Source organism: Emydura macquarii, unplaced genomic scaffold (assembly GCF_026122565.2).
Source record: "Emydura macquarii macquarii isolate MOO-44397 ecotype Brisbane River unplaced genomic scaffold, CSIRO-AGI_Emac_v2 contig_499, whole genome shotgun sequence".
In the NCBI taxonomy this organism is placed as follows: domain Eukaryota; kingdom Metazoa; phylum Chordata; order Testudines; family Chelidae; genus Emydura; species Emydura macquarii.
The window spans coordinates 2,937,261-2,949,447 of record NW_027130636.1 but is presented as its reverse complement, the minus strand read 5'-3'; the positions used below and the strand labels follow the sequence as shown (position 1 = coordinate 2,949,447).

At 52.8% G+C, this 12,187-nt stretch overlaps 1 protein-coding gene across 2 annotated transcripts in view; it reads right to left on the bottom strand.

Moving 5' to 3' along the window:
- Positions 1–7,391: 7,391 nt before the first annotated feature.
- TRPM2 (transient receptor potential cation channel subfamily M member 2) overlaps positions 7,392–12,187 on the bottom strand; it is a 42,413-nt gene continuing 37,617 nt past the window's right edge. For both annotated transcript variants that reach the window (XM_067538734.1, XM_067538733.1), the window contains 4 exons: positions 11,611–11,712; positions 9,916–10,023; positions 9,010–9,245; positions 7,392–7,936 (listed from right to left, as the gene is read on the bottom strand). In XM_067538734.1, coding sequence (XP_067394835.1) covers positions 9,120–9,245; positions 9,916–10,023; positions 11,611–11,712 — 336 coding nt within the window. In that variant the 3' untranslated portion in view covers positions 7,392–7,936; positions 9,010–9,119. The remainder of the gene's footprint in view (positions 7,937–9,009; positions 9,246–9,915; positions 10,024–11,610; positions 11,713–12,187) is intronic.

Genomic DNA, 12,187 nt, shown 5'->3' with positions numbered 1-12,187 from the left:
TGTCGCAATGGGACATACTGCTGCATGGCTGCTGCGGAAATGTTGCTCTTTCAAATCCAAATTCCACAGCTAACCTCTCCGGGCAGCAAGGATTAGCTGGAGGCTAGTTTACTCTCTTTTCTTGTCTTTCACAATGCTCTTTTTCATTTCTGACAGCAAAAAGAGGGAAGGGAAATGGACATTAATAGCGTCAAGAAAAGTAAACACTTAGATCTCTGCGTGTGTGAGCTACATTAGCAAAGCAAGTGCTGGTTTAATCCGCTAACCCTGGAAGCTGTGCCTTAGATCCCCACAATGTCCTCTGCCATCAGTTCAGAGAGGTTCAATTTGGATGAACGTTATTGCTCCACGTTTTTCAGATTTTTTTAAATGAAAGGATCAGTTATTGAGGGCTGGGGTGTGACGTAGGAAGTAACCCCCCATGCTATACACCTCTGTGCAGCTTTTACAGCCCCCTGGCACTGGTGTGCAGGCATAAGAGTGCTGCAGATGAGTAGAAAATGGGACGGACAGAGCCCCAACATAGAGCTGATATTACATGAAGGAGGTTGTAATATATTGCTGGGAGAAGGGCAGCAGCAAATTACAGTCCTGCCAACCTCAAGCGTTAAAAAAAAATCATGGCACCAGACCACCCAAAATGGTGAGCTTGTAAAAAAGAATCAATGTGGGGTTGTTTTCATTTTCTCTGTAGCGTGTGAGGCTTTCGGGCATCATGATTTCAAGCTTTTCTCTGCAGCCAGGAGGACTAGAAAGTTACCTCTTTTTTTTTAAATGAAAGCTGAGATTGTGATGGAATAACATGACCCCAGAAGCTGGGACTTTAAGAAAAAACACTAACTATTACAAGACTCACAATAGGACTGAGATTGCTGGCAACACTGATTAATGAACACACACACACACACACACACACACAGAGTGCTCAAGGCCAGCTGGAAAGCAGAGCAGGAATCATGGCTCAGAGAGCTACACTGCTCCAGGCAGGGCCTAATAGCACAATCTAACTTGTAACCAAAAACCTGAAAGCTCAGCTAACAGGGCAAGGATGTCCCTGAAATGAATTCTGGCTGAGAGTGACCCTGGCAGCTCCAGACAGCCCTCCACCCCAGGGATGCAATCACCATGCCAAGGAGCACAGGTAACATCAGAAATAGTTGGCTTGCATATTTATAGGCCTGTTCTCCTAACTGATGGTGATTTCATGGGGATGGATCTGGGGTGTGGTAGGTGATGCAAATTTGAAAACAACATAAAGCCTGATATTCGGAACGATGAGGGCAAACTGGAGACAGTCTCGAGGAGAGCAAAAAAATGATCAAAGGTTTAGAAAAACCGGCCTCTGAGGAAAGGCAGAAAAAAACCTGGGCAGGTTTAGGCTTGAGAAAAGGAGACTGAGTGGGGACCTGATAACAGTCTTCCAATATGTTAAGGGCTGCTACAGAGAGGACGGTGATCAACTGGTCTCCCTGTCCTCTGAAAGAAGGACACGAACCGTGTTTAACTGCAGCAGGGGAAATGCGGGTCACAGCATAGGAAAAACTTTCTAACTTTCTTAAGCGTGTGCTTAAATACTTGCCCAAATAGGGATGGACTTAAGCACATGGTCAAAATTAAAGCTGATTATGCTGAATCAAGGTCTTCGGGCTCCTTCAATCGAGTCCAGAAACCATCTCTGTTAATGGGATTGCACAGGTGGAAGAGCAGTGCAGAATTTGTCCTGATAAATCCATACAGACACAGGCAGAGATTTAAACTGGCTTTAAAAAACTGAAGCTAGGCACAGAGCTGGGAGTTGGATTACACAGAGGGACCGTGGCCATGTCAAGCACCAGCGAATCATGGTTACGCCCAGCTGCATCTCACCAGAAAGCACAATTTCACTTCCAGCCTCGGTTTGCATTTGCCTGAGCTGCCTTGCAAGGTTTGGAGTAGTTACAGCTAATGCCAGCGCGGCACAGCTTGCAAATGTACCCATTTGCAATATGCTCAGTCACTGAGGCTGGGGAGGGGTACTTTGTAGGTTAGAATTAGTGAAAGGGCTTATTTCTTAACAGCCCGCTTTCCTTTCCCTTCATACAGTTCTGATGCTTTGTTAGGCGGGGAGATCACAATTAACCTGGCCTGCTAATTCCACTTATTCTTGTTTGCTAAATCAGCAATTAAAAGGCACGTTACCTGAGTTGAGGTAAAAGCATTTGGCTGCTGTTGATATTCTCCTCCTTCAGCTGCTAAGCATGTCGCCAATACTGTCCCTCCAGCCTGAGATACCGTAGTGAGATCCAGCACAGCGAGAGGGGTTTAAACCCCACCCACCACTTGTTGCTGTCTGTTCAGTCCTCATTTCTCCATCGCTGGGTTTCTTTCCTTCGCCCGGCATCCACACATGCAGATGGGCTGTAATTGGATAGCATCTGCCTGTCACTGACATCCTAGCTGCGCATCCTTGGATTTTTTTAAAGGGACAGTCTAAGCATGAACTCATGTTCTGCTTAGACCACGTAAGCAACCTTACTCTCCAGGCAGTATCTTCCCCACACATCCCTGTGCCAGGCTGGCAGGTGCATGGTTCGGGGAGTGATTACCAGGCAATCTATACTAATTGGGACGAGGTGGAGTAGCAGCTCTCTCTCTCTCTCTCTCTCGCTTGCTCGCTCGCATGCTTTCAACTACCCTCCACATTTCTGTCTTCTCCTGCTGCTGGGAGGGATTTAAACAGCTCCCAAAAGACTGGATCTTAATGGCCTCTGGAGTTGGCTGGGACTCTCCTGGTCCTGCCGGATTCTCAGCGGCTGCGGGCTGCGTTCGGTTCTGCTCCTGACAGGTGCTAGCGAAGCAGGGTGCGAGGGCAAGCGTGGCAGTGACATGAGCACAACAAGGTCATGGAAGCATGACCCTTGCTCCGGGTGCACTGCGCGTTAGGGCAGGGGTGTGTGCTGGCCCAGGCTGGCATGCAGGAGAGCTAGGTTCTAGTCCCAGCTCTACCACCATCTCCTGGGATGAGCCTCAGATTCTCTCAGGGCCTCTCTGTGTGGCATATCCTCCCTACTGCCATGGGGGGCTGCTCTCCTTGTCTTCCACCCCCAAAGGGAGACCTCTCCAAGTGCAGCTCTGGCTGGGGGGGCTAGCTCTCTCCTCCATAGCACGTCACCACTAGCCCGTGTCTGACCCTTGATTCCCTCCTCTAATGTGCCATGCAGACCTTGCCCTAGGCGTGGTTCTTCCCACCTGGGCCTGAATACAGGGTGTCTCCTCCCTCCCCGGCTGGTTCCCAGCTCTGTGGGGCAGGGGTTGGCTCTCTAGGGATGGGTGGCGCATCCAGGTGCAAAATCAGATTGGTTTCTGTTCCGCCCAAAAGTTCAGGGAAGAGCAGCCGGGGAGACGTGTCTCTGCCCCAAACTGAACGGTGGATTGCACCACAAGGGAACCATTATGACGACAGACAGCAGGGCCAGCCGCGCCACCGCTGCCCTGCCTCTTTCTGGCACCGCCACGCTGGCCGTGTCGCACTTGTGACAGCGGTGCAGCTGCCGTCTGTGCCCACTAAGCCTCTGCACGGCATGCGCATGAGGGTTAATAATAGCGTTGCTGATGTGTCCGGAGAGCTGTGTGATGCTGCACCCCACATCCCTCTTTTGTGCCCTCATGTCCCCCCGCAGACACTCCCAGCCAGGCAGGGACAGGAAGGACTTAGCCGCTGTGATGCTACCTCTTGCAGTCCCACTGCCATGCCCGTCGCAGGGGCTGCAGGCTGGCTGGGTGATGGGTAGCTACAGAGATTACAGTTACTTCACCGTGAACAGCTGGTACTCTTGGGCACATTAACAACATCACCCTGAGAACACACTAGCCCAGGCACATCCAGAGGGCTAAGTCCATTGTTAATTAGGCACTGTGGGTCAGTGTATATTAATTGAGGACTAAATACTCCTCCCATCCTGAAGAACTCCCAAAGATCCAGGGTGCAATATGGCATTTATGTAGCAACTAGACATCTCGTTAGTATCCCTTAGTTGTTCAGTACCTTAGCGTCACATTCAGTGGGAGATGATGCTCATAAGGTTTACAACACTGTTTCTGCCTCTGTTTCTCTCTCCCTTTCCTGTCTGATCCTTTCTGTTCTTCCTTCCACCTTTCCTTCCCTGCAGCAATACCCCCTCTGTCCCATGGGCTTCACACTCACCCCATCAGACACAGTGATCAGTGATGAAGTGATAATAACAGGGGACATGTCATCACTGGGCAGTAGGGGGCCCAAGCCAATTAGAAGACTAGAGCGCAGGAGAATTCACAGCTTCCAGCTGTTGTTTTAGGCTCTCTGCAGACTCAGGCAACCAGCATTGCAGGGGTTTATACGCAGGTCACATGCAGATGTTTTTTATTTCACAAGCTCCAGGGCTAGCCATGGCCCTGTTTTTTCAAACACAAGCTGAGATTCTGCACACGCCAACAAGACACGTTGTGATCAATGCACCTGCCTCACCGCTAGCTGTGCCAATTTCTCCCAGCTGAGGATCAGCCCCAAAACATATTGCGTGGGTAAAGCTGGCCCTCAAGCGCTCCATGGCCTGGTGGCTACTAAGGACTAAGTTTTCCCCAGACACAGCTATGTATTACAAATATATCAATGGCATGGGGCTAGCCTCTCACGGGACACCTGGCCAATTAAGTCTCTCCATCCTTGTTAAGAGCGCTGGTATCTCCTCAAACACCAAGAAAACCCAGCAAGAGGCAGAAAGGACCACTCCAGATGGAAGGGGAAGAAATAAGTTCAAATGGCCCTTGTGGGGAAAGACGTTCCAGAAAGGTAGCAAGCCAAATAACAATGAAAAAGGGACAGTGCAGCAGTCGGGCGACGCTGATTCTTTTCTAAACAATGTCTCAGATCTGCTCCAGACTTGCCCAGCCATTGCTGTACTGGAGCACCCTCTGGCGCAGGCATGTGTACGCAAATTGTTTGGGTACTGGTGAACCTATGTTTGTGACTCAATTAGGCTTCTACGGGGAGGCCAGTTCCTAGCCTTACAACTCGGCAGAGACAATGTGACTGCCCATAATGCAAGTAATGACATTAGTGCTAGCTTAGTCACTGACATGCAGACGCCGAGGCAAAAACCAGCTGTTCATTCTGTGAGCTGCAGCCTGTCAGCATCGCACCCATTAACATCAGCCCGCTTGTGTTGGTTTTTTTAATTCTGTGTAGATGGCTAAAGAAATGAATGCCAACATTTAAAGCATCAAATTATTCTCAATAACAGATGCGGCCCCAGCCCTGCGGGAGTTAAGTTCGGCGGCTGAAGAAGTTCAGTAGTGACCAGTTACTAAAAGGGCAGCCTAAACAATCGTCAGATTTATTGAGTTAAGAGCGGCATTAAATAAATCATCATTCGGGCACCGTGTACAAACACTAAAACCCACTCTGGCGGGTCATTTCCGTCGAGATGCTGTTGTCCTGTGTGTACTGATTTGTGTGTCATTATGGAAGGAACAGTTTGATTGGACAAAGACCGACTAGATGACTGAAAAAAATCCTATCATGAACCGCCCTGGTCAAGGCCTAGAGTCACAGAGGGCTTTAGACGCTGGGGCGCTGAGCGTTACAGTACTCAGCAGAGATGTGGAAGGCCCCTCAGTCAAGTTCCCCCGTGCCAGATGAGGCGAAAGGATCTGACCTGCGATCTGTCACCTCACAGGTGCGTTCCCTAGTGGTCAGAGCACCCAGCTGGAGGTGGCAGATCCCTGTTCAAATCCCTTCATCAGTGAAGGGGGGTCTCGAACTGGGGGGTCTCCCTCATCCCAGGCGAGCACGGTGCTGAAACGTAGGAGGGCACGCCTTTTCTTCCTCCTCCTCCAGCTCTTCTGTGTGAACTCAGATGTGGGGCCCGATCCAGCAGACAGGCTCGGCGCACACCTGGAGTCAGCCCCACATGTGACTTGGGGGGGGGCAAATGCCGATCTCCTCCCCGTCCACGAGTCGCTCTGGGGCTTAGGTGGGTGACAGGCAGCTGGACACTCTGCTGGAGTGGTTTGGACTGGTTTGAACCCGGAGATCCTGGTCTGCCCGCCTGTGAGCTGACTGTCACGCGGATATTGACGTGTGATGGGCTGGTGAAAGGATGTGACCAAATCATTCGTTTCTAGTGATGAACTGTGGGAGCGGTGGGAAGTTAAAGATCAGGGCCAGCAGCTTCTTAAGGGCGGGGAATCTCGATGCGGAGGCATGGGGATCGTATAGGAATCCAACATAAGAATCCCTTCAAGTGTTCCAACATGTTCCTGTCTACAACGCTGACTCTCTAACAGCAGCTATTTCAAACCCAACTATGCCATCTCATCCATCTTGGCTCCATAAACTGGACTATCCCGACTCATCCACTGTTCTCCGGGGCCCAGACAACTAGAACGACCGGCGAGCCCCAGTTTACTGCTCGTGGGGCGAAGGCTACAGCTGGAGGCGCAGTTTAGGTCCGGGTTTCAGGCATGACCGCTGGGTGCTTTCTGCCCAGGCCGGTGGCATGCTAGCATCTAAGGACGGTGACTAGCTCTGGGTCAAGGCATGCGCTCAGGTACAGTACAGCTCTCAGCACCTTCGGGGCCAAATCGGAGGAGGTGGGGCTTTAATGTGGGGACCGACGAGCTAGGCAGCAGTTCTGCAGAAAAAGACCTGGGGGTTACAGTGGATAAGAAGCTGGATATGAATCAGCAGTTGCCCTGGTTGCCAAGAAGGCTAAGGGCATATTGGGCTGCATTAGTGGGAGCATTGCCAGCAGATCGAGGGGAGTGATTATTCCCCTCTATTCGGCACTGGTGAGGCCGCATTTTAGTAGTGTCCAGTTTTGGGCCCCCCACTACAGAAAGGATGTGTACAAGTTGGAGAGAGTCCAGTGGAGGGCAACAAAATGATTAGGGGGCTGGAGCACGTGACTTATGAGGAGAGGCTGAGGGAACTGGACTTATTTAGTCTGCAGAAGAGAAGAATGAGGGGGGATTTGATAGCAGCCTTCAACTACCTGAAAGGGAGTTCCAGGGAGGATGGACCTAGGCTGTTCTCAATGGCTGTAGATGACAGAACAAGGAGCAATGGTCTCAAGTTGCAGGGCGGGAGGTCTAGATTGGATATTAGGAAAATGTTTTTCACCAGGAGGGTGGTGAAGCACTGGAATGGGTTACCTAGGGAGGTGGTGGAATCTCCATCCTTAAAGGTTTTTAAGCTGCGGCTTGACAAAGCCCTGGCTGGGATGATTTAGCTGAAGTTAGTCCCGCTTTGAGCAGGGGTTGTACTAGGTGACCTCCTGAGGTCCTTCCAACTGTAATCTTCTATGATTCTATGATCAGGGCCCCACCTAAGGTACAGAGTACAAACTAAATAAATAACAGCATGAGATGCAAGTAGTTTGGGCTGAATTCCTTTATAACACGGGCTTCCCCCTGACCCCGCTTGGGAGTCAACATTTCGGAGTCAAAATCAGCGAGCTGGCAGCAAGAGCGAGTGGGACAGAAGCAAATGTAGCAGCTCGCATATATAATACAGGTAGTGCCAGTCCCCAAAGCACTTTACAAATGACTGTACAGGAGCCACAGCTCTCAGCATCCTCTGGATCTAAGGGGAGTGACGTGAGTGTGATCGGGTGCGGCGGAGAGGGCTGGCCTCCGGGTTGGTGCTTTTGGCAGAGGCAGAGAAATGACATGCATGCGATGAAAGCCTGGGCTAAGGAGAGTCTTCCAGGCACATGCCATCCAGGGTGTCAGGGCTCACGAGTTACATCAACCGGCCAACGGCGGGAAGGATGCCCCCGCCTGCTTCATATTCCTTGAAGGGCGCCAGTGCTAGCCTAGACAAAGATCCCCGCTTTTCTCCAAGCGAGCGCAGCCCTGGCTGACATATACAGTAGCAGCAAAGGTCTGGAGCAGGCATCAAGAGCCAAGCTGACGGTACCTAGAATGAAAGGAAGGAGGGCATTTGAAGACCCCCCATATGACCTGCCTGTAAGTGCAGTGCTGGCCTAAAGCCAAGCGCGGATGGCGCTAGGAGGAGGGCGTGCGTGGATGGGGTCAGTGGGCCAAGGTGTGTCAGCTGCAGAGCAAGGGCGGGCTGGGGATTTACTGTCTCTTCCCGTTAGTGTTAGCGTACGGTACACCTTCCATGTCACTTGTCTGCCAGTAGGGAACTGGTGACCTCAAAAGAGATCAGGCACCCCCGGCGCTAGACGCTGTACGTAGCCCAGGCAGGGACAGGCCCTCCCATGCAGAATTCCCACACCCAGCAGGCAAGCCAGGGGAGGAAGAATTACCGCCCCCATAGTACAGACAGGGAACGGAGGCCTAGAGACTCGGGCCCAGAGTCACAGAGAGACTTAACGCTGTGCACTGCAGCACCTGCGAAATCACATGCTTACAAAGCAGAGTTCAGCACCTAGGCTCCCTATTCGACACCCTCAAAGCCAGCATGCTAGGTGGGACCTGCTTAAACTAGCCAATGGGAAGTGCCGACATAAAAGATAGGTGCTCCTCTGCCCATGGGACTTAGGTGCCTTAGAACTTTTGTGAGTCCCACCCCAAGTGACAGGCCCAACTCCCACAGGGCATCTGTGGTAGAGCTAGGAACCGAAGGCGGCTTTCCTGGCCCCGGTACTAGGTGGCACCGCACATCAGTGCATTAGCCTGTTCCCTCTAGAGACCTGGGTGGAAAGCCAGGCCCATCGCTCAAAGAAAAATGAGTTCTGTTCTTTGTAGGCCCCACTTGTGCACATCTCAAACCCACCCCGCTAACTCAGCCAAAGCGTCAGGCTCTGCACAGGAGACAGCCGAGGTTAGAACAACAGGGGACGTTGCCAGCCCAGACTGGTGTGCACGGGCAGAGCTGTGTGGCATCGGTCCTGCAAAGACAGTGGCCTGGCACAAACCGCTGCCATCTGTGTCTCCCAAGCATAACTGGAGAAGAGAGTGAGAAGGAGAATTGCATGTGCCCACGGTGCCGCTGAGCCGGGAGGTTTAAGCCAAGATACATACCCGAAGCCCGTCTAGAGCAGCAGGAAACAAGGTGACCAGAAAGGCAGATCTCCACGACATTTCTCCCAGCTCCGGAAAATCCAGCCCAGGGGCCGGTGGCGGCTGGAAGGTCAGTAATAGGCCCCCAAAAGGACAGTCACCTTCTCCAGGAACTCCTTGTGGTTTGCGTACAATGGAATTCTCTTGTCCACCAGCTGCCACCGGACGCCCACCTCTGGGTCGCCGCCGTGGAGGAACTGGGGGAGGAAACCAAGCTGTTATCCCCTGACTCACATGGCCACAGAGCATACAGCTGCACGTGGCCCGTGGCTGGCACAGCGAAGCCCAGGACGGGATGGTTCAGGTGCGGAGAGGTTTTCCCCAATCCCTGGTCACCTGTGACTAACACAAGCCCCAACTATTGCTGTTTTAACAAGGGGACTCCAGCAGTGTTTGGATAAAAGCCGGTTCTTGCAGCTATGTCCTCCCCACCAATGAAGTGATGTTTCTTTCACAGGACCCAGCAATGGCCCGGCTGCTCTCCTAGTGAGGATGAGCATCCGGCTCCCTGCCTAGCTCCATTTCTACACCACCCCCGTTGCCACCCGGGAGCCCTTTCTCACCTGCTTCTTCTCTGCATTGGCCAGGCCGGGTCCCCGCCAGCGGCAGGCAGAGAACCAGGATGGAGCGGGCCTTACCTTTGGGCTGGCGTCCTGGGCACAGCAATGCCCTGCTGAGACCCGAGCCAGGCCCCAAGTGCCACGGTTCGCTCCCACTCCCGCTGCCATCGGGACGAAGCTCTTCGTTAACGTCAGTGAACGTCGGCGCAGGCCCCATCCCCAGTCCCCTGCTCAGCCGCGTCCCGGGGACGAGGCCTTTCCATGCAGCAGGCGGTGCTTGGTGGGCCGGGAGGCAAAAGGCATTTACCGAATTCAGCTGCGCGTCGTTCTTGTCTTCAAAGTGCACGCTGATGGCGACTGTCTCCATCCAGGCGTTGTCCGTGTTCCTAGGGTCATCCACGTAGCCTCTGTACACCTGAGGGATGGAGCGGGCCGCTGGGAAGGGGTCCCCTGAGGTTTCAGCGTGTCAGTAGGATGGCAGCTGGCACCTGGCTTCTCCGAGGCGGTGCCCTTCTTAGGGGCCAACTGGGACTGGGGGACAGCGTGGCTGCTCCGCTACTGAAAAGGGCTCAATAAGCCAGCATGTGTCTGTCCTGTGAGCGTGAGCCCGCCCCCAAGACGACAAAGGCAAGCAGCTGTTGCACCAGAGCCGGCAGCCCTCTGCAGCGCAGGGCAACGATTCCCAGACCATCCTCCTACAGGGACCCTCTGCCACAGAGCCTGGGCGGGCAGCTCTGAAGTCTCTGCCCCTCCTCAGGGCCGTGTCTCCGCTGGCGCCTGCCCAGATCCTGCTCAGCAGAGATGCTCCTGCACTGGCCCTGCACTAGTGCTGCGACCAGATGCGGGGCCCAGCCCAGCTCCCACCGACCCCGACGGAGGCCTTTCCCCTGCCTCGGGGTGGAGTTGGATAAGGTGAATTGTGGAAGGAACAGTTTTATATACTTTATTTTTTGTATTCTACTTTTATACCTTGTTATATATTCTATATTGTATTAAGCTTTTAAGACTCCATCTTGTATGCTAAAGATTCCATCTTGGATTTTTAGTAGCTTTCTCAGCCTTGAAACAGGTACATTTTGCAGATGTTGCAGGTTTTTGCAGCTGTCAGTAGATAACGGGACATTGCTAGCTAGCTTCAAAAGATAGTTGTTATGGGAATCAGGGGCCCTGTCCAATTAGCAATATGGAAGAATTTCTTAGTATATCTTAGCGTGAAAAAGGTTGAGCTAATGAAAATGTACTGCAATACGTCATCTTTTTCTTTGTTCTCTTTGTCTGAATACTGTATAAAACTTAGTGATGTGAGTCTGCAAGGCAGAAGTCCTCGGGAGCCTTAGGGTGATTGACACTTCTCCGAGCTGCTCGTAATAAACTGCCTCAAAGAACTATGCACTCAAGTCTTTCTTTAGGAGGGCCTTGAGTTTTCCTACGACACCACGGTTTGCCAGAAGCCACTCGAGAGCACGCAGGGCCGCGCAGGCGCAGCGCTCGCCTTGCTGTGGGCGAGGCTTGGCAGACTGGCATGGTGACGGCACGCCCGCAGAGCAGCAGCACCCGCGCCGACACCACAACCACGTGGAAATCGGCCTGACAGTGCCGGCCTGAAGTGAGCGGAGAGAAAAGCGATCGCCGTCCTGCATTTGCAGAGAGCCCCGCCAAGACTGCCATGTCAGCCAGCCCGCCTTGGGGGTGGCAAAGAGGAACCAGGGCGAGGGAGAGGGACAGGCCTGCTGCCAAGGGAATTCTGCTGAGCCCTGGCATGGCCCACGAGATGCTTGTTGTGCCCTCAGGATAAGCAACGCCCTTGCTGCTATTCCTCAGTCCTCACGTCCACAGACTACACCATGGGGGTGTAGCCAGAACGATGGCCCATACTCATTGTGTCTCTCAAGGGCCACATGGCCCTGTGTGGGAGGAACTGGGATGATAGCGCCACAGAGAGGTGGGTCTGACTCGTGTCCTGCCTCCCCCAAGCCCCGTGCCATTGGGGTGCCCGGCATACCTCTGCACCTTGGTTCAGCAGGTTCTGAAACTGTGGCCAGAACTCCCGCCTCACGACCTCCTTCAGTTTCAGTGGCAGTGACTCTCCGGTCTCCAGCAACCCCTGCACAGAACCAGAGCTTCACAACTGCGTCCCGGTGGCTGGGATGCCTCCCTGCTCACGGCAAAATTCGCAGACCTCATCCTCGCTACTGAGGAAGCAACTCGTTCCCAAACTATGCACTGCCCCAGACTGGGGAACCAGCGCAGGTCTGCTCTGGGCAAGGAGTGAGGTGACACCCATGGCAGGGATTCCTCAGGCGTGCATGGAAATATGGTTTTGCACGTAACTTAATTCACCTCTGGAACTCACTGCTACATGATGTTGCTAAGGCAAATGGCTTGGCACAGAATTAGACACTCATGAGTAAGACCTGGCCATGACACTAGCAAGGAGGTAAATGATAAGGACTATTAATCACTAGCTGTGCTGGGGGATGATGAAATGCCACTCGTAGTATCATGTTGCATTATAAGGTGCAGTCTGCACTGAACAGGCTAATAGGTCAGATGAACAACTGGGCTATTCTGGTCTGATG